Source organism: Artemia franciscana, unplaced genomic scaffold (assembly GCF_032884065.1).
Source record: "Artemia franciscana unplaced genomic scaffold, ASM3288406v1 PGA_scaffold_32, whole genome shotgun sequence".
NCBI classification, from domain to species: Eukaryota; Metazoa; Arthropoda; class Branchiopoda; order Anostraca; family Artemiidae; genus Artemia; species Artemia franciscana.
In genome coordinates this window covers 2284070-2306738 of record NW_027062665.1, presented here as the reverse complement: position 1 = coordinate 2306738, position 22669 = coordinate 2284070, and the positions used below count along the sequence as shown (strand labels likewise).

The following is a 22669-nucleotide window of genomic DNA, read 5'->3' as shown; positions in this document are numbered from 1 at the left end:
AAAAATCTTCGGAGGAAAGCCAGATATCCAATCTAAATATTAAGATCGTTCCCAAAAGAAACAGACAAGAAATAGATACAGAAAATAAGGAATACAGAAAACTCGATTCTAACATATTCTATGTTACCCACTTTATTAATGGTAAATTTGGCTGAGTAGTATTGCTTTTTCTCTCTCTGATACAAACTTGAATTTTTTTTTTTGTCTTGTTGCATTTTCTGACAGCTTCTTGTTTCTTTTGCTAATTTCTTATTGATAGTTTATGATTGTTGCTTATAAGTATGTCAATTTCCCATTAATAGTTTGTGTGTCTTTCGTCTGCCTGTGTCAATGTTTTTGTGTGTATTTCAGTTAACTTGTACCACGTGACGATGCCGTCCTGGCTGACTGGATTGGTGTGCTGGTTTCAGTATCCTTTATCTGGGAGGGCGAGGGTTCGAATCCTAGTGTACCCAATTATTTAGTTTGGGACGGGGTCAGTGGCGTGACTGTAAGCTCAGCCAAAGTCGACCCAGCTCTAAATGGGTACCTGGAGAAATCTGGTGAAGGTAAACAGGAAGTGTGTACGAAAGCAGAGGATGGTCGGCCCCAACCCCCATTGCAATTCCTGGCTGAAGGGCCAAGAGACGGGGATCAGCACCGCCAGTAGGGACTGTAAAGTCTAATGGCGTACTCTTTACCTTTTTTTTACCTTTTACACGACGATGCTTCAGCAGCCTTCAGAAGTAGTCCGTCATTTGTCTCTGATCAATCTCTAAATAGTAAAACCATTTATTTCAACATAAGGCAGAATTTTCATTTATAACACATTTTTCCGAAACCACAATATTTAAGATATGACATTTTGCCTAGACACGGTCGCTTTGTTCTGGCTTGGTTAGCGCTCAGATTTACTGCCTCAGATCTGTCGTGGGTTCATGTTCGTCACTTTTTTTAAATATGTGTGAGTTGTTTTCAATTTCATTTCTCCATTCATACTCGGCCAAAGAACCCTGCGGAAGGCACATGATTATGTACTTACTGTTGAGCTTCTGAACAAACCTACTCATCTATCTTTCTGAAAACTCTGATTGTCTCTGTTTTCACTCAAGTAACAACAAGTCAAATCTAAGCATGCCCAGTATTGCTTTATCATCCGTACGTCTAAAAATAGGAATAAAATTAGAAAAGGATGATAAGTAAATTCAAAGTTTCTGTGAATGAATGATCTGTAAATATATTGAGTAAAAAGAAAAAAAATAACGCAACCAAATTAATGCAAACTCACGCACACTCAAATTAATGCAAAGACGCAAGTACAATTTTATGTCTCTCGTCATTTGAGAACTTTCACTTGAATTTTGAGTTTTTTATATTTTAACTTGTTCAGTTGACAGCTTCAGATTCGAAAGAAAATGAATGTTACGCTTGAGCACTATGAAGAAAAATTGATTATTTCGTTTCCACTTTCTGGGAGGGGAGGCAAACTCATCAAAAATAAAAAAAAAGTGAGGTAATTAAAACAGGGTTTGAAGAAGACATAATAAAAAATATTAAGGGGTTAGAACCTCATAGAAGGAATTAAGTTCAATCTTTGTGTAGATTGGGGTTGGACCAAGGCTCCTAAAACTGTATTGACCTCAAAAAATTTGGTGATACGATAAACTCTGGTGATTTGTGATAGAGAAGCTCTAAGAATCATATTACTTGCATGAAATTAGGCTTTTTAAATCCTTTTCGAAGCCCTAACAAAAAGGCGTATAACTTTTCATGAAAGTAAACTTATCTTAGGCAGGGGGAATGGTGCTGCCTAAGTAAAGAGCGACGTGGAAACAGCATATTATGTATTTATTTATTTTTTTGATTTTTTTAGACGAGGGCACTTCGTGTAAAAGGAGTTATCTTACAAACTTCGAAAGGGGCTCATTCAATTGGACATTAAAAGGGTTAGTGCACTTTTTAACAGTCGAAAGTGATTAGAGGGAAACTAAACCTTTCACGGCCACCCTTTCCCCAAACACATCCAATCAAAATTGTGATAGCAATTTTGTTCAGCTTAATTGAAAGGTTTGGAAATGTTTTTCTTTTATAATTACAATCCCCCCATAGCCCTCAGGACAGTGGTTGTAAATTATGTCCTGGGTGCATATAAGGCTTTTAAAGAAAGGGTGATCGTATAAGCCTCGTAGGGGACTCATTGGACTAGCAGTCAGAAGTTCTAGTTCCCTTTTTAAGAGTCAAAGTGATCGGAGGGCATCTACCCCCTCCCGTGCACACACGTCGTATTTCCTTGAAATGTTTCTGATAGAAATTTTGCGATAGTCATTTTTTCAAAGAATAGTTCAAAAATCATGGGCAGCGCAATTGTGCTGCCTAAGTAAAGAGTGATGTGTGAACAATGTATCTTTTTTTAGATCAAGATACTTCGTATAAAAGGTCGTAAAAACTTCGAAGGGGGCTAATTCGATTGGAAATTATAAGTTCTAGTGCTCTTTCTGATATTTGGAAGTGCTTGGAGGGCAACTACCTTCCCTCACGCCCATCATTTCCCCAAATACATTCAATCGAATTTTTAGATAGTCATTTTGTTTAGCGTAGCTGAAAGATCTAGTAATTATGTCTTTAAAGATTAGCCCCGGCATCCGCCTGAGCACTTAGTGCAAGGGTTGTATGTTATGCCCCAGGGGCATATACAGTTTCTATGGAAAGGGTGGTCGAATAAATTTCGAAGTGGACTCGTTGGATTTGAAATTGAAAAAGGAAATGTTCTTTTTAACAGTCAAACGAGATTGGAGGCCAGCCCCCCTCCCCCATGCCCTTCATTTACCCAAAAATATCCAATCAATTTTGAGATAGCCGTTTTTTAAGCATGTCTGAAAGGGCCAGTAATTATGTCTTTGGGATGACAACACCCCCCCCCCCTCTCCCCCGCACGGCACTCAGGGCAAGGGCTAGAAGTTACATTAATTACTCATTGTTAACATTTAAGGTTTTTATGAAAAAGGTGATCGTATAAATTCCGGGTGTGGCAGAATCAATTGGATATCAGAAGTCCCGGTGTCCTTTATAAGAGTCAAAAGTGAGAGAGTATACCTCAAAACGAGCAAAATTAACATAAATTGGGCTGACAACCTCCATGCCTTCTCAAGACCAGAATATAATTTGCACTTCACTGAAAAGAAAAGACATTTAAAATGCTTTTATTTTTTAACTTTAATAAGTAAAAAATTATTAAAACCGTAAGAAATAAATATTAGAACATTTATTTTAAACTGACAATCCACGGTCTTTTTTTTCAAGAAAAATTCAAATATATTAAGAAGAAGTAGGGGATGTCAGCCCTAATCATTTCAATTTTTGTTCTATTTGGTTATTAATGTAGCTTCTGTCCATTTTAAGTTAATTTATTTATGAAACTGGTAGATTTACGCCTTGAATGTTATTTGAACTTTTTTTTATTATTTGTTTAAAAAATTCAAAATTTAATCTTGTATAAAAGATGAATAAATTGAAAAGTCCAGATTTTGGCAAATATATTAAGTTTGTGTTATGAAGCTAACGATAAAACGTCAAAAAAATGTTGTTCAGAAAATGAAAATTGTCTTTTAAAAAAGCAGCCATTCTAGCAATTGACAATGTACGTAGATGATTGAGATGATAATAAAACTGGAATTACTAAAACAAAGAAGAACTAATGCTTGTATTACTGACGAATGTCCACCTTTACATTAAATATCGGTTTATATTGAATATATATTGCAGAAAATGGTGCTTTCACCCTACTACGATGAAGTTTCACATCTCACACTTTGGCTCCCAAGCAACAAATTCAATTTCTAATTTGATGCATGATAATGACATGTCATTACAGAATGGCATGATAGAATTAAAAAGGGCCAGAGCTATGGAAATTTCGTGTTGCCCGGAAGGATTAGAACAAGTAAAACTAGTTTAAACTGGTTTTAATTTTAATTCAGGAAAATCTGAGTTTCAATAAAACGACTAAGATTCTTTGGATTCAACTGGAAATTTTCAGGGGATTTCCAGTTCTTTTAATTTTTAACTTTCCGGGAAATTCAAAATACTAGGTTAGGTTAGTTTAGTCTCCAGGATACAGGCCATATAAACAAAAAGTAAACAAATATGCCTATTGGCCTTATGGGTACAGTAGGTATTTTACATTTGGGCCAATCTAACGCTAGTTTTCTCCGAGACAGACTTGAATATTGTTGTTCCCCGCCAAATTCTTCTACCGGGCTGGATGCTAAATAATGTTTGGAAGGTTAAACTTAATATTAAAGAACAAATATAACGGTAAAAAAGCAATATGATTTTTTGATAGTTCGTCTCCAGTGTCCTGAATAGAAAAAAATGAATGTTGGCTATTACACAGAAGAAAAAGAAATTAGAAATTAGAATCGTAATAGAATAATTAGAGAAAAAAGTACAAAAAAAATGAAAGTTAGTTTTGTTCATTATTCAAGATCATCGTTGGTACTTTTGTGAGCCAAGAAAGCCCAATTTATGTTAGTGCATGGTCCACCACAACTTCCGCCGTCACTATTGAATTAACACCCAGTAATTATGACTGAATCATTCGTTGAGGACTTTATTTATGAGTGGAACACACATTTGAAAGAAATAAAAAAATTAGGCGCATTATATGGAAAATAACAGAGCTGTTATAACAGCTGTTCATAGGTATTATAACAGCTGTTAATAGTTGGGTTTGTCCTCCTCAATCCCTAATGTAAAACATTAAGGGTAACTGTCAAATGTCAAATGGAAATCAGTATAAGATTTTTACATGTAGCATTTGCTGTATTTGCTTCACCTCCCTTCCAAAACTAATAAGCATTTGCAATAAAAGATTTCGATCAAGTTTTTGTTGTTTAGGTAAATATAAATATAGGTTGTTGTTTTTAGTATCAGTGAATAAGGCTTGCAAATAATGAAAGGGTTCGTGTTATTTTCTAAATTATCATCTATGATTGATGCCCAATTGAAAATTCTCGATTTTACTTATTAAAAGAACCTGTTGAGCCAGAGACGAACTTCATCTCAATAAGCAATTTCTTATGTGATTTTGTACCAATGCCAATTTTTCTCAATAAACATTAATAAATCCAGAACTAAATATTAGCTGGCTTGAATCCTCGGATCAGTACGATCATTTAAACACGTATGCCTTCCGCAATAAAAAAAGAGTAGATTCATTGAGGCACGTTTGCAGAGATCAAAACGCAATCGACGATTGACAAAAATCTACAGTTTTAATTAACAGACAAGAATTTTATGGGGGGAGGGGGGTATTGGTGATTAAGAACTAAAAAACGTTCGTTAAGTGGTCAACGATTATAAAAATGGACTCTATATATAAGTTTTCTTGGTCAGAGACACGACTTCGGATAAATACTAGGGGAGCCCTGTCAGTAGGTTTGCTTTTATAAATGAGTGTATACATGTTCTTTGTCTGAAACGGGGTAGTGTATAAGAATTTTCATCATGGCGAAAGGGGTTAAAATCTCAAGAAACAACATTTCAATGAAAGAATATAGGAGAAAGGGTTCCACTTTCGTAAATCTTGTCAGTCCATGCGCTCAGCTTGTCAGTTTTGCGCAAATCACAGTGAATCAATATACAAGACTTCCGTTTGCTTTGCCACCATTCTTGTCAGTCCTTGCGCTCAGCTTGTCAGTTTTGAGCAACACACAGTGAAACAATAAACAAGACTTCCGTTTGCATTGCCACCATTCTTGTCAGTCCTTGCGCTCAGCTTGTCAGTTTTGCGCAACACAGAATGAAACAATAAACACGAGTTCCGTTTGCATTGCCACCGTTCTTGTCAGCCCTTGCGCTCAGCTTGTCAGTTTTGCGCAACACACAGTGAAACAATAAACACGACTTCCGTTTGCCTTGCCACCGTTCTTGTCAGTCCTTGCGCTCGGCTTGTCAGTTTTGCGCAACACACAGTGAAACAATAAACACGACTTCCGTTTGCCTTGCCAACGTTCTTGTCAGTCTTTGCGCTCAGCTTGTCAGTTTTGCGCGACACACAGTAAAACAATAAACACGACTTCTGTTTGCATTGCCACCATTCTTGTCAGTCCTTGCGCTCAGATTTTCAGTTTTGCACAACACACAGTGAAACAATAAACATGATTTCCATTTGCATTGCCACCATTATTATCAGTCCTTGCGCTCAGCTTGTCGGTTTTGCGCAACACACAGTGAAACAATAAACAGACTTTCGTTTCCATTGCCACCATTCTTGTCAGTCCTCGCTGCGCCGTGTGTGTTCTTGTCAGTCCTTGCGCTCAGCTTGTTAGTTTTGCGTAACACACAATGAAACAATAAACACGACTTCCGTTTGCATTGCCACCATTATTATCAGTCCTTGCGCTCAGCTTGTCAGTTTTGCGCAACACACAGTGAAACAATAAACAGACTTTCGTTTCCATTGCCACCATTCTTGTCAGTCCTCGCTGCGCCGTGTGTGTTCTTCTGTTTTCCAAAGAAAACAAAAAGAACTTGCAAAGTTGAGTCTTTTCAGAAACCTGAGGTTTCTTCCCAAAAGCAAACTGTAGTCTTTTGATCAAGACTATTTTAGGTATTTAAGGTTTTGAGCGATTAAAAAAGTAAATCTATAGAAAACAGATGCGAAGAGTGTCAGACATAGAAGAAGAAGAAAAAGAAGTTTATTCAATACAATACAAAATACAATACAAAATGGAAACACAATATACTTATTCCCTTTTGATGATAAAAATTATGTTTACTGGCTTAGAACCCCACGGAAGTAGCATGGCCGTAACAGGGGCAGGAGCATTGCCTGAGGCTCTAAGGATTCTACTGTGAGTACAAGTGTCACATCGTTTGCGTAAACGATTTACCTTACAACCAAACCGGTCATGGACCTTCCCTAACAACCAGATTGCCTGTACTACATGAGATACATTATTTGAATACTTCCGTGAGAACCTCATTTGCATAAATTTAAATTTCGCTGAAAAATAGGAATGATCTGTTTATTAAACAAGTTTATTTGAATTCAAATAGAATGGTAGAATCAGCGTAATCAGAGGAATCACCACTTAAGTAACCCATTTTATTTGATTCAAAATTGACTAATAGAATTTATGATATAGTTTTGAACTTCACTTGATGGCATATATTAACATAGACATAATATAACCGCTTGTATTAGCATATTCATGTTGTCACGTCTAAAACTCGAGTTTCTTAACTGCTCAAATATATTTAATAAAATGAGATATATTTTAATCGTTTTAACTCTTTCTATGAAAAGTAAAACCTAAGTACCTTAAACGGTTAAATACTAATAATAAAATCAGATTCATTTTAAATGTGTGTTTTATTTTTACACTAGACCGTTTGTTTGAAAACTAAAACCGTGGTTTTTCAAATTCTCAAATAGTTTACAATGAAATAAAATTCATTTTAACTGTATGCGTTTTTTCTTATGAAAACTAAATCCTTAGTTTCTCAAATCATGAAATACTATCAGTAAAGTCAAATGTCTTTTAACTGCAGGTGTTCTTACTTCTGAAATATAAAACCCAAGTTTCATTAAATACTCAAAGAGTTTTAATAAATTAATATGTATTTTATCCGTGAGTGTTCATTTTATGAAAGTGAAAACCCAAGTGTAATAAATGATCAAATATCATTAATAAAGAAGATGCATTGTATCCGTGTGTTTTCTTATTTCTGAAAAATAAAACATTAGTCTCTTAAAAGATATTACTTTTCACGAAAAATAAACCCCAAGTTTCCTAAATGATTAAATAGTAGAAATAAAATCACATGTATTTTCACTGTGTGTGTTCCTTGTTATGAAAACTAAAACCTTAGTTTTTTAAATGGTCAAATTTTTTTAATAAAATTAATTGTTTTTTAACCGTGTGTTTTTTATTGTTTAAGAACTAAAACCTTAGTTTCTTAAATGATCAATTATTTTTAATAAACCATATTATTTTAACTTTTTGCTTTCTTATTTCTGGAATCTAAAACCCAAGTCTCTTGTATACTCAAATGTTTTTAATAAAAAAGATGTATTTTAACCGATTGTCTTTTTTCTTATGAAACCTAAGACCTAAGTTTTTTTTAATGATAAGAAGTTATTACTAAAATCAGATGTGTTTTAATCATGATTGTTCTTATTTCTGAAAACAACCCATTATTCCTAAATGGTCAAATATTACTAATAACATGAGATTGTTTTCAAAACTGTGTTTTCTTTTTTCTGAGAACTAAAACCCAAGTTTCTGAAATGTAAAAATATTATAAATAAAAGAAGATAAACTTCAATCGTGTGCGATCTTTTTTATGAGACCTAAATAAAAGTACCTCACATGAAATAATACTGATAAAATTTTATGTAGTTAATCGTATGTGTTCTTATTTCTGATGTCTAAGACCCAAGTTTCTTAAATGAACAAATAATATTAATAAAACCAGAATTATTTTAACCGTCTGCGGTCATATTTCTGGAAACTAAAACCCAAGTTTCATAAATTCTCCTATATTTTTTAATAAAATAGGATGTATTTTAACTGTTTCCTTTTTTAAATGAAAACTAGAACCCTATTTTCTCAAATGATAAAATATCGTTAACAAAATCAGATGTATTTTAACCAGGTGCGTTATTATCTTTTAAAACTAGAATCCAAATTTCTTAAATGATGAAGGATTCTTAAGAAACTTAAACTTATTTTAACCGTATGTGTTACTTTTTATGCAAACTAAAACTTAATGAAGTCAGATGTATTGTAACCGTATGCGTAGGTTTTTATGGAAATTAAAAGCTTAGTCTCTTAAGTTATCAAATATTTTTAATAAAATCAAATCTAATTTAATAATAGGTGCTCTTTTTGTCAAAACAAAAACCCAAATTTCTTAACTACTCAAATAAATATAATAAAGTTAGATTAATTTTAGCCGTGTGTGTTCCTTCTTATGAAAACTACAGCCCAAGTTTCTTAAACGATCAAATACTGTCAGCAAAATCGGATGTATCTTAACCGTTTGTGCTCTTTTTTATGAAAACTAACACCTAAGTTTCTTAAATCCCCAAATATTTTCAATAGAATAAGATGTGTCTTGACCGTTTGTGTTCTTTTTATGAAAACTAAACCCCAAGCTTCCCAAATGATCCAATATTATTCATAAAATCAGATATATTTTAACTATATATGCTCTCATTTCTGAATATGACACCCGAGTTTCTTAGGTAGGTAGGTAGTTAGGTTTTTGTTTTTATCCACAATATAAACATAAATAAGATTGACGCTAATAATAAATTTTCGCAGCAAAAAGAGAGTCCTAGGGACTTTTGCTGAAAATTACTGCAATAATTTATACCATATAAATAAATATCTAAATATAAAAATCAATAACTCATGATTATCCACCTTGCCTATTTTATATATAAAATACAACAACACATCACATGAGTGCTATTCAACAAAGTAATACTATTAGCTTTCTTTGGATTTCAGCCCCATCCCTCCCCCCAAAATTCCAAAAAATGCATAAAAAACCTTCTGCCCTTTCAAATCTATTAGTTAAATAAAATATTTTTAATTTATTTTTAAACTCATATAAAGTGAAAGACTCCCGATGCTAGACGGCAGATTATCCTGACGCAACCTATTGCGAAAATCCTAGAAAAAAATCCTAGAAAACCATCTTTCAAAACTTGAATACACTCTTAAACTTGTTACAATCACTCCATCACTAATTGAGGTTCTGATTCAGCTTCTGAAGAGTAGAAAAGTGCCAGGGTCTGATGGTCTTCAGCCCGAACATTTGAATCATGGAACCCCAAACTATTTGAACACCTTGCAATATTGTTTCAGGCATTGGTTGCTCACCAATATGTACCGGATACACTGTGTGAAGGTATTGTAACGTGTGTCCCCAAAAAAAAATAAAGATCCAAAATCATGTGATTCATACAAACCAATTACAGTATGCTCAGTTTTAGGAAAACTATTTGAAAAGATATTATATAGAGAAATTAGTCTTGAGTGTGATCACGGGGACCAACAGTTTGGGTGTCGTGAAGGTCTTGGTTTCCAAAATGTCCCACACAGCTTTTCTTTGATTTTTGAACGTCATTAGCATTCGAAAAAGAATGTTTACGTTTGTGCTATTGGCATATCTTAAGCCTTTGACAAGATTCTATATTCTCAAGGGATTTTATCTCTACTAAGAAGTGGTGTGGACCCTTTCACTTGTGCATGTCTGTGGACATGGTATCGAAAAACATCAATTTGCGTCTGAGTAGGATATGAGAGTAACCGTATTAATATTTGTCGTGGAGTAAAACAAGTTCAGTGCTAAGTCCTGTGATTTTTAATGATGATATTCGTTCGGCTATTCGCCATTTACCGCCATATCTAATTGAGCCATATGTAGATGCAAGTCATTTGTCATACGTGGATGATATTCTTCTTCTGTCTGATGACCTCCAAGGGCTATAGAAAGCTGTAGAGAGTGTTTGCGCTGCTTTAAATGGAATCCGACTTTCAGTTGCCACTTATAAAACAGAACTTCTTGTTTTTGGTTGAGGTTCCTAACAATTCCCAAATGCGGCTATTGAAGTTGGTCCTACTACTGTATTAGCGTCTTCTTCACTCAAGTATCTTGGTCTCCCATTTGGGAGCTCGATTAAAGCTACTAAAATACTTATTATAAACTCGATGAAGGAGAAACTGAGAAAATCATATGGGTTGCTTGCTAGGGTAAAAGGCCAATCTGATAAACGTACAGTGGGTCAGCAATACAATTCATTTTTTGCACCGCATGTATTTTTCCTGATACCAGTGTGGAGATTACTTTCTCAAAGTGAGCGTAAACAGATCCGTTCAGCCTTTCGGTTTTGCAAATATTTTTTTTATGTATACACATTTGGATAAGAAACAGTTACATTGCTAGGCGCTACGGAGTGTTTGAAATACGTGAAAAAAAATGGATGTACTTGCCATCAAATTCCGAGAGCGTTGCGACAGAATTGTTGATTTCCTCTTGCGTGCATTCTGAACTAAATATGTATTACTACTGTTCGACCTATAGTTCATGTTTTTTCTCTTTTTGTGCTGTTACGTGAGTGTTTTTTGCTTTTCTTTTTTCTTTCTTTATTAACTCCTCTATGATGCATTTTATGTAGAGAGGATGTCAGTAAATTATTATTATTTTATACAAAGACACACACAGACGCAGACAGTCGGTCACACACACGCATAAACACACACAGACAAACATACACACACAGACAGACGCAGAGGCAGTCACAAAAAGAAAAACACACAGAAACACAAATGCAGACACTCAGATACACAGACATAGCCAAAATTATACATTTCCCATGTGTTTTTTCTGTTTCTTGGTTTCGTCAACGTTAATTCAATTTACGGCTAACCAGGTTGAATCAAGAGTGCCAAAGGGCAAAATGCATAGAAAATACAGGATTTTGGCTAAGTATTTGCACATTAGGGGGTGTTGTGGTTTTCAAAGTCACTTCCGGGTTATCTACCCTGCTCAATAAAGCCTGGAAGTACTGTCAAATCTCTAGAATATAGAGGAAGGCACAAAATGTACCTGTCAAGTTATAGAGGGAGGAGGGTATGTTGCATTTTTAATTTTTTCACTGAATATTCCAAAAGGATTCTTAAAAAAAACATCCCCCAAAAATGTTTTCTTTCAAAATTGAAGGGACAAAGAATCGAAGGGGGTAAGCCATTCTCCAATTTACGTTATTGATACCTGGATGTAGCCTTTTCTATAAGCGAAATTTAACTCATTTGAAAGTTTCCCCCGTTTTTGTAGTTGGCATATTTCTTATTATCGGCTATTCATAATGCCAAATAAGACAAAACAAACTTCTGCTTGTGACCATATATTATATCCAAGCATTAAGTAAAGGGGAAGGGGGGATAGACGGCTAAACTGGAAGGGACTAAAATATCTAATAAAAGACAAACGTCTAGAAAAATATTTCCTGAATTTAATGCAGTATTAATTTTAGTATATATATTTGGCAAAACTTCTAGCTAAAAAACTTTGTTCGACAAAACAAATAGCGTTATTGAATACGACTAAGATAATTAATTATCTTAATTATCTTAATTAGATAATTAATTATCTAAGGTTTTAAGATAATTGATTTTAAGAAATGTTGATTTCTTGTCTAAACTACCTTGAAGAGGTTGGGCCCTTAAGCCCCTCCCTGTCATTATTTAGTAATGTATTGTTTATCTTATGATGTCTTATTTAAAAAAAAAAGCTTCTTATAGTCTTTACCTATCCTTTTCAAAATAGTGTTTATCTTTGTTTTGATTATCCATAAAATTTTATAACTTCTTTTGTACCTGTCCAATGTACGACGGAACAAAAACCAAAGTACTGTTACCTTTAACGTCTATTTGTTTTCTTAGCATCACAACTGAAGAGTCAATCAATGAAAACGCTAGTATTTTACATATTATTAAACAAAAAAACAAGCTCTTTCAACTGAAAGTAAGGAGCAGTGTTAAGCTTGAAAAAACATTAATTATTAGATGAGGGTTTGCCCCCTCGTCAATACCTCACTCTTTGCGCAATTAAATAAAAAAAGCAAGTTTTTTTCATCTGAAAGTAAGGAGCGACATTAAAACTTAAGACGAACAGAAATTATTCTGTATATGGAAAAGGCTTTTCCCTCCTAAGCTCCCCATTCTTTACGCTAACGTTTGACCATTTGTCACAACTCTACTTTTTTAAACAATAAAAAAAACTTTAGCGTAATGAGCGGGACGTTTAGAAAAGAACAGCCCCTTTCACACACGGAGTAATTTCTGTCCGTTTTAACTTTTGATGTCGCTCCTTACTTTCAGTTGAAAAAAACTTGTTTTTCATTTAATTTCTGAACGTATTTGAATTAATATATGTTTTGATTCTGGCTCTCCACACATGAATAATTAAAACGAAATTTGCATATTAAGTATTTTATGGCTAAATGGCTATCTCATAGTTTTGATCGGACGATTTTGAGAAAAAAGGGGTGGGGTAGGAGGCCTATTTGCCCTTCATTATTTCGGTTACTTAAAAAGACAACAAGAACTTTTATTTTTTTACGAACGTTTTTATTAGTAATAAGTACACGTAACTTACGAGTAAACTTGAGTAACGAGCTTATATATTCATATACTTTTATTACGTATATGAGAGAGTTCGTCCCCTTGTCAATGCCTCGCTCTTTACACTAAAGCTTAAATTTTATCCCTAATTCTTGAAGAATCACCCCTGAATGACAAATGTCATGGAATAAATAGTTGAAATTGCGAAAAACACTTTAGCGTAAAGAGCAAGGAATTTAGGCGGAGATGAACCTCCTCATATGCATAATAATCTCTTTAAGTTTTAATGCTGTTCCTTACATCCAGTTGAAAAGACTTTTTCACATTTATTTTTTCATTTTTTTTTAAGAATGCAAGAAAATCCTGCGCCTCCCTCATGGAATTTCTCTTCCCCCATGATAGATTCTCCACAGATATGTCATCCCACATAACGCCCTCTCCTCAGCCCTCCTCCCAACCAGGAAATACCCCTGAAAACGTCTTTACACTTCCCAATAGCCAGTTCTATGTTTAGACAATGGTCAAAGTTTGTGACTTGCAGTCCCTCCCCCAGGGACTTCGGGGGAATAAGTCATCCCCAAAGACGCAGTTAGTAAGCTTTTTGACTATGCTGAACAACATAACTATCTCAAAATTTTGATCCGGTGACTTTGTGGGACAAATGAGCGTTGGATGGGGCCTAGGTGCCCTCCAACTTTTCATAACTTAAGAAGGGCAGTAGAACTTTTATCTTCCGTTAGAAGGAGCCTTTTTTCGACATTTTAGGACCACTGGGTCGATGCAATCACCCCTTGAAAAAAAACAAAAAAGGAAAAACTTAGGGCACTAGAAATGTTAATTTCCACTAGAATGAACCTTCTCGCAGTATTCGAGGACCACTGGGTCGATGATATCGCCCTCGGAGAAAAAGCAAAAAAAAACGAATAAACACGCACTCGTGATCGGTCTTCTGGCAAAAAATAAGAAATTCCATATTTTTGTAGATAGGCGCTTGAAACCTCTACAGTAGGGTTCTCTGATTCACTGAATGTGATGGTGTGATCTTTGTTAAGATACTATGACATTTTAGGAGTGTTTCCTCCTATTTTCTAAAATAAGGCAGTAACTCAGGCTCGTCAATTTTGACGGGTAGAACTAAATTTGATAAAACTTGTATATTTAAAATCAGCATAAAAATCCAATTGTTTTGATGTGTCTATTAGAATTGAAATTCCGTTTTTTAATGTTTTGGTTACTATTGAGCCTTCTATTTAACAGTTTTATATTTAAACAGATCGTAACCACGAGCTGTTTAAAAGGTTGAATCTTGTTCCAGTTCTATAAGAATGACCCCTGAATCACAAAGGGTTTTATTAGAATAAACAGCTCTTTTGAAAGTACTAAAAAACTTTAGCTTAAAGAGGGTGGTATTGACGAGAGGGTGAACCCCCTTATATACGTCATAATTTCTGTTCGTTTTAAGTTTTAATATTGCTCCTTACTTTCAGTTAAAAAACCTTGTTTTGTATTTAATTTCTAATCTTTTTTAAATAATGCTCAGAAATCTGGCACCCAATTCATGGAAAATTCCCTTCTCCCGTGACAAATTCCTCCGTGGAAGGATTCTTCCACCTAATCTTCTTCCCCTGACCCCCTTCACCAGAAAAAATCGCCCTTGAAAACCTCTGTATAGTTCCAAGTTGCCAATACTATATGTAAACAATAGTCAAAGTTCACAACTTGAAGCCCCCCACCCTCGGGGACTGTGGGGGATTTAGTCGTCCTCAATGACACAGTTAACAAATTTTATAACTATGCTAAACAAAAGGGCTATCTGAAAATTTTGATCGGATGGCTTTGGGAAAAATAACTGTGGGAGGGGGCCAAGCTGCCTTTTAATTTTTTGGTCACTTAAAGTGGTACTAGGACTTCTAATTCCCGTTTATATGAGCCCTCTCACGATGTTATATGACCACTGGGTCGATACAATCACCCCTAGGAAGAAAAAATAAACAAATAAACACCCATCCAAGATATTTCTTCTGGCAAAAAATACTTCCATTTTTTGCAGATAGGAGCATGAAATCTCTACTGTAACGGGTGTTTCCCCTTTTTTCGAGGTGTGTCTTTGAGGATGCCTTAATCCCCCACAGTCCCCTGGGGAAGGGTTGCAAGTTGTGAACTTTGGCAATTGTTTACATCTAGCATTGGTAATTTGGAAGTTAACAGGCATTTTTTGGGGGGGGGGGATTTTCATGATATGGGGGTCAGCACTTAAACTGGAGAATTGCTTATCCACCTTCGATTCTTTTTACCTTAAATTTTGAAATTATCCCTCAAATCTTAATTGAACTACCCCCTCCTAAATGTTTTTCTCTGTACGCCAGGGCTGTTAGCCTTTTCAAAAAAGCTTCCTATTCTAATTAAACAGCCAAGTGTTTCAGTGACAGAACATTATATGCGAGATGTCAGGGGGAAATGATTATCTGGGAGATTATGAGGCTGTATCCAGGAATCAATCACTTAAACTGGAGAATTGCTTATCCACCTTTGATTCTTTTTCCCTTAAATTTTGAAATTATCCCTCAAATCTTAATTGAACTACCCCCTCCTAAATGTCTTTCTCTGTACGCTAAAGCTGTTAGCCTTTTCAAAAAAGCTTCCTATTCTAATTAAACAGCCAAGTGTTTCAGTAACCGTTCTTAAAAAATTGTAAGAAACAGTAAAATTTTAGCGCAAGGAGCAAGGTATTGAGCAGAGGATAACCTTTCATATATAGAATTATTTCTGTTCGTTTTGAGTTTCAATGTTGCTTCTTACTTTCAGCTTTAAAAAAACTTGCCGTTTTTATTTAATTTCTGATCGTTTTTTCCAAGTAAGGCCGATAAATCTGGCTCAACCTCCGTGAGATATATCTCCTTGACGTAAAACTCCTCCTGTGAATTTCATGCAATGTAAAGGTCACCCACTCCCGTCAAATTCCCTCTAGAAAGTTCCATATTCGCTGAAAATCCTCCTTCCTTAAAATTGTCCCCGGACGATTCAGTCTGAAAAACTCTCCTTGGCATTCTTTCATTTTAATAAGACTTCAATATCTAATCGGTTTCTTAATAACTACAAAATGTACAGAGATATATTTGGTGTACATTCGCTTGAATGTTTAAGCAAGGGATTTTCAGGAATTACTTCTGCTCAGGGTTGCCACTCCAGCGAAATTAATGGTACTACTCAGGGTGCCTAAACAGTAAAAATAAAAAACTAAATAGTTTTGTTATTTCTCAATACGTAGATATCCTCAACTGACCACTGATATGACAGGAAAGAACTTATATCAAATTTAAACGTTATATGAAACGCAACAACAAGCAAAATCGTCTTATGACTTTCAACGGCCTATGATTGCCTTGTGTGGCAATTAAATATATATATATATATATATATATATATATATATATATATATATATATATATATATATATATATATATATATATATATATATATATATATATATATAACAAGTTTTTTTAACTGCAAGTAAGGAGCGACATTAAAATTTAAACCGAACAGAAATTATTTCGTACATGAAAGGAGTTTTCCCCTCTTCAACCCCTCGCTCTTTTCGCTAAAGTTTGACTCTTTCTCACAGCTTTACTTTTTAAAACAACACAAAATTTAAGAAACCACTCTAAATGGCTATTTTTATTGCTTGCTTATTGTCTCTTTTTTGGTAGTTTCCCAAGAAAAGTAGCCCACACTACCACTTTCTGTCCTTTTTCTCTAAATATGGGTCTAAATTAGAGGTAAAAGTTTGTTTCGAAGAAAAATCTGCGGAAACCCCAAGAAATAATCTCTAACCCCCAAAAATAAAACGCAATATTACGATCACCATAGCCGAGAACCCCATCCCATACAGGTGAGTTGCCTTCCCTATCTCTAGCAGCAAGGAAAATCACTTTCACATTGAATCCAAACCTATCTCCTTTTATATTCTTGCTTTTTTTGGGGGGAGAGGCACTTAAACATCACAAAGAAATTTGTAACGGCTCATTTGAATTACAATTTATTTTATGCAGTTCTCAGGGTTCGAGACGGGGTGAGGGGCTAGGTCCCCCAGAAAAATTGTAGAATGATAGAAAATCCTGTCAAAATTACGTATATCTAATTGTCGAAATTTGTTTGCTAACTCTACTTGTAACCTTCATCAAAATAAGCGTTTTAAATCATTATGTTTCAAATCACGCAGCGTGTGAATTGATACTCCCAACTAGTAGTCGATATCCCAATGCGACATGGTGCTGATATGTCATGGTTTCAATACAACTCGTTAAAACGGTGTCTACAAAATGTCTACCTCTATTGGTCATCTTGAACCAAAAAATCACGAACAAATTCCTTGACTTAAATAATATGATCAGAGCTCTGCAGCTATTTGTCATGCCCATTTAAAAAAAACTACCCGTCCCGTCCACAACACGGAGGTACTGCTGTAGAAAGAGAAGCATTTATTTAATAAGAGCGTTTCTAGTAACAGCAGTCTAATGACTGCAGTTGAATCATTAGGGACGGGAAAACTGACTACGAACTCAAGGATGAAACTTTTTAATTTATATGTGAGTTCGACTTTTTATCAACATTTTTATATGCTATGATATGTGTTTACTGACAAGAAGTGATTTTTAGCCTACTTCCTGTTATCCATTTGATTCAAAATTTCCAGAAAGAGTGAAACTTAGTGACAATACGATTCTATGAGACTAATTGCCATAAAATAATATTATAATTACCATATTATAATATTATAATTGCCTTATTATAATTACAATAATATTACAATTACAATCAATCATTTACAATAATAGTATAATCTACAATCAATTATAGTCAAATATATCCAGTTACTAATTAAATGTTTTAATAGATTTCGTTCGCTGATTATCTTTCACAAAGCTTCGAATGAAAGTTCTACTGCTTAAAACAATTGCTGCTAATACAGATAAAAAAAAAACCTGTCATTCTTTAAATATCTTGAAAAATAAATGAGTTCATTATTCCATTGCCCTTACAGTAAATTATTAATTCTGGGTGCAATTTAAAAGAACTCCAACTTTAACGTAAAGAGTGGGAGTTCCCCTCAAGAATCATTATTTTTGTTTGCTGTGTTCTTTCTCAATGAAATAGCTATTTTGACTGTCAATCTCGTTCATCTTTCCTTCCAAAAAGAAAGTAAGTTCACATGTTATCCAACAATTACTTCCAACTCATGCCTTTGCTTCTAACACACGCCATCTCTTTGACATGGGTGCAGGTACAAATTCAAGCAGTTTTCAAATAAAGGTAGATTGACGGACAAATTTTTATCTGAAGGGCCTTTGATAAAAAGCAAGAAATTTGGGACTTAATAACACACCTTTTTTCTCCCTATACAGAAATATCCACTGACCATCCCCCAAAGTCCATTTGTAACTTTCAAAGACTGGTTATTAATGCTGTATACAGGTAATGAACTGTCAGAAAATAGGAGTCCATGCCAACGGTACCCGGAACTCTAAAAAGAAGAATTTTAATTACAATCAAATTAAAATATATTTTTTTATTAATGACCGACATTAAAACTCAAAGCAAGCTGAAATTATATTTTAATATATACTATATAACATAGTATGTTTTACTGAATAATATTATGCTGTAAACGTATACTTTAGAATATATATACATATATATATATATATATATATATATATATATATATATATATATATATATATATATATATATATATGTATATATATATATATATATATATATATATATATATATATATATATATATATATATATATATATATATATATATATATGTATATATTCTGTATAGTATACTTATTATGCATACTATATAATGTAGTATATATGTAATATAGTATATACAATAGTATATTATATAATATCATATGAGGTGGGATATCACTACCTCGATCTCCCTCTTTTCTTGTTGAGGTTTGGGTAATACTTAAACTGAAATCATTTTAGAGTGTAAAAATATATCTAATTCGTAAGTACAAGTTTTCCCGATTATCCCCGATTTAGTTTTCCGGTTAAGTTTCCCCGATTAAGTTGCTTAAGTCCCGATAAAGTATTCTCGATTAAGTTTTCCAGATAATCGTCAGTACAGTTTTTCCGATAGGTTTCCCGATTATCTTTCAAAACGCCTCGAATAACAGTTTTATGGGTAAAAACAATTTTTACTAATAAATAACAGGTAAATACAACTTTCCACTCTTTAAATATATCGAAGAAATAAATGAGCAGGCTATCCCAATACTCTTGTATTAAAATATTCTTTTTGGATGCAATTGTGAAACACTTCGAACTTAAGCGTAAAGAGTTGGGAACTGAAAGAGCGTAAGCCCCTTTAACATACAGTAAAATCTTCTAGTGATTTGTGCTTTAACTGTGTACTTTTGCTATGTTCTTTCTGAATGAAATAGCTATTTTTAGTGTCAATTTCATCTCAAATTTTCTGCTGCGATTGAAACCCTGGCCAAAAAGAAAATAAGTTAACACGTTATCCCCCAATCACTTCCAACTCGTGAAACACGCAGTAGAGTTCGTAATTTATGTTCAAAACAACCCACTTCCAGTATTCTGGACATCCAGAATACTGAACATCCAGGACATCCAGAATACATCCAATCACTTCCACATCCAGTCAATCTGCAATTCAAAATTTTACAATATGGTCAAGTTTCTCCTAATGTTTATCAATTATCGCTTCGGCCTGGAATATTGGACGTTTATACTTTGTTAATCAAACAGTTAACCAAAACTCTAAAAAATCGAATGATACCAATAACTACATCAAAAGAATCGCATTTTAATGCTGATTTTAGATATATAAGTTTCATCAAGTTTAGTCTTACCCATCAAAAGTTACGAGCCTGAGAAAATTTGCCTTATTTTATAAAATAGGGGGAAGACCCCCTAAAAGTCACAAAATCTTAACAAAAATCACACCATCAGATTCAGCGTATCAGAGAACCTTATTGTAGAAGTTTCAAGCTCCTATCTACAAAATGTGGAATTTTGTATTTTTTATGCCAGAAGGCAGATCACGGATGCGTGTTTATTTGTTTGTTTGTTTGTTTTTTTTTTCCAGGGGTGATCATATCTACCAAGTGGTCCTAGAATGTTGCAAAGGGGCTCATTCTAACGGAAATGAAAAGCTCTAGTGCCCTTCTTAAGTGACCAAAATATTGGTGGGCACCTAGGCCCCCTCCCACGCTAATTATTTTCCCAAAGTCAACGGATCAAAATTCTGAGACAGCCATTTTATTGAACATAGTCGAAAAACCTTATAACTATGTCTTAGGGGACGACTTACTCCCACACAGTCCCCGTGGGAGGGGCTACTAGTTACAAACTTTGACCAGTGCTTACATATAGTAATGGTTATTGGGAAGTGTACAGACGTTTTCAGGGGAATATTTTGGTTGGAGGAAGGGGCTGAGAAGAGGGGGATATGTTGGGGAAACTTGCCATCGAGGAACATGTCATGGGGAAAGAAAATTTCCATGAAGGGAACGCAGGATTTTCTAGCATTATTTAAAAAAAAAAACAATGAAAAAATAAATATGAAATAGTTTTTTCAACTGGAAGTAAGAAGCAGCATTAAAACTTAAAACGAACAGAAATTATAACGCATATGAGGGGCTCACCTCCTTCTAATACCTTGCTCTTCACGCTATAGTATTTTGAGTAATTTTAACTATTTATTCTACGGCTTTTCTGATTCAGGGGCCATTCTTAATGAATTGGGACGAAATTTAAGCTTTAGTGTAAAGAGTGAGGTACTGACGAGGGGGTGAATCCCCTCATATATGTAATAAAAACATGAGAATACAAAAGTTCGTTACGTAAGCTAATTTATAAGTTATGTATATCTTTTACTACTAAAATCATTTGTAAAAAATCAAAAGTTCTAGTTGCCTTTTTAGGTAACCAAAAAATCGGAGGACAATTAGGCTTCCTCCCCTACTCCTTTTTTTCTTAAAATCACTCGATCAAAACTATGAGAAAGCCATTTAGCCCAAAAAAAAAATATGCAAATTTCGTTTTAATTATTCCTCTGCGGAGAGCCAAAATCAAAACATGCATTGATTCAAAAACGTTCAGAAATTAAATGAAAAAACGAGTTTTTGTTTTAACTGAAAGCAAGGAGCTACATTAAAACTTAAAAAGAACAGAAATTACTTTGTATATGAAAGGGGCTGCTTCCTCATCAGCGCCCCGCTCTTTACACTAAACTTTACACTTTTAGATTTTAAAAAGAAGAGTAGAGAAAGAGTCAAACTTTAGCGTAAAGAGCGGGGCGTTGATGAGGAAGCAGGCCCTTTCATATACGAAGTAATTAATGTTCGTTTTAAGTTTTAATGTCGCTCCTTACATTCAGTTAAAAAAACTTGTTTTTTTATTTAATTTGTGTAAGAAACGGAAGGTTCTTTCACTATAAAATTTTGTGTGGCACTTATCTGGTAGCCAGTACACACTTGAGAATTTGGATCTATAGGTACGGAATTAAAACCACTGAGACGCTTTCTTTGTCTAGGAAAAAACTTTCTTCGTCTGCAAATTGCAGCCAGTCATAGCGTCGGTATCTGTCTTGCGTTAATTCAAACCCCTTCTTTTTTAAGACTAACGTAAAAAAAAAAAATTATTGAAAAAGGGAAAGAGCAATCAAACAGTTCGTGGTAACGAACTGTAGTAAGGAGCATACCCGGATCAATAGGAAACGAAAGTATAAAAACAGAATTTTGATACTAATAGACAAATAAAAAGAATCATATTTTTATGCTGATTTTAAATATATAAGTTTCATCAAATTTCGTGTTACCCACCAAAAGATACAAGCCTGAGAATTTGCCTTATTTTGGAAAATAGGTGGAAACACCCCCTAAAAGTCATCTTAACGAAAATCAAATCATGGTATTCAGCGTATCATAGAACCTCACTGTAGAAGTTTCAAATTCGTATCTATAAAAATATGGAACTTCGTATTTTTTTGCCACAAGACCGATCACGGGTGCGTCTTTATTTTATTTTTTTTCTTCTTTTCTTTTCCCCTGGGGTGGTCGTGTCAACCCAGTGGTCCTAGAACGTCGCGAGAGGGCTCATTCTAACAGAAATTAAAAGTGCAATTGCCCTTTTTAAGTGACCAAAAATTGGAGGGCACCTAGGCCCCCTCCCACGCTCATTTTTTCCCAAAGTCAACGAATCAAAACTTTGAGATAGCTATTTTTCTCAACATAGTCGAAAAATATAAAAACTATGTCTTGGGGGACGACTTGCTCCCACACAGTCCCCAGGGGCGGGGGTTGCAAGTTACAAACTTTGTTTACAGACAATAATGGCTATTGGGAAGTGTACAGACGCTATCAGGGTTTTTTGGTTGGGAGGGGGGTTGACAAGAGTAAACTACGTGGAAGGATATTTACTTGGAGGAATTTTTCATGGAGGAAGAGAAATTCCATGGGGGGGGGCGCAAGATTTTCTAGCATTATTAAAAAAAATA

At 34.4% G+C, this 22669-nt stretch overlaps 1 protein-coding gene and 1 long non-coding RNA gene across 3 annotated transcripts in view; one reads left to right on the top strand and one right to left on the bottom strand.

The window, feature by feature from the left end:
* Positions 1 to 755: 755 nt before the first annotated feature.
* LOC136041661 (uncharacterized) overlaps positions 756 to 22669 on the bottom strand; it is a 31767-nt gene continuing 9853 nt past the window's right edge. The window contains exons 2-3 of the long non-coding RNA XR_010621089.1: positions 18510 to 18647; positions 756 to 1143 (exon numbers count right to left, since the gene is read on the bottom strand). This is a non-coding gene — a long non-coding RNA (uncharacterized LOC136041661). The remainder of the gene's footprint in view (positions 1144 to 18509; positions 18648 to 22669) is intronic.
* The window catches only part of LOC136041660 (uncharacterized), a 46989-nt gene continuing 41912 nt past the window's right edge, over positions 17593 to 22669 (top strand). Inside the window, exon 1 of one of the 2 annotated variants that reach the window (XR_010621088.1) lies at positions 17593 to 17712. Coding sequence is in view for 1 of the 2 variants with exons in the window: in XM_065726371.1 (XP_065582443.1) it covers positions 17641 to 17712 (72 nt within the window). In the remaining variant the exon portion in view is untranslated. The remainder of the gene's footprint in view (positions 17713 to 22669) is intronic. The other variant, XM_065726371.1, reaches the window with a different exon arrangement.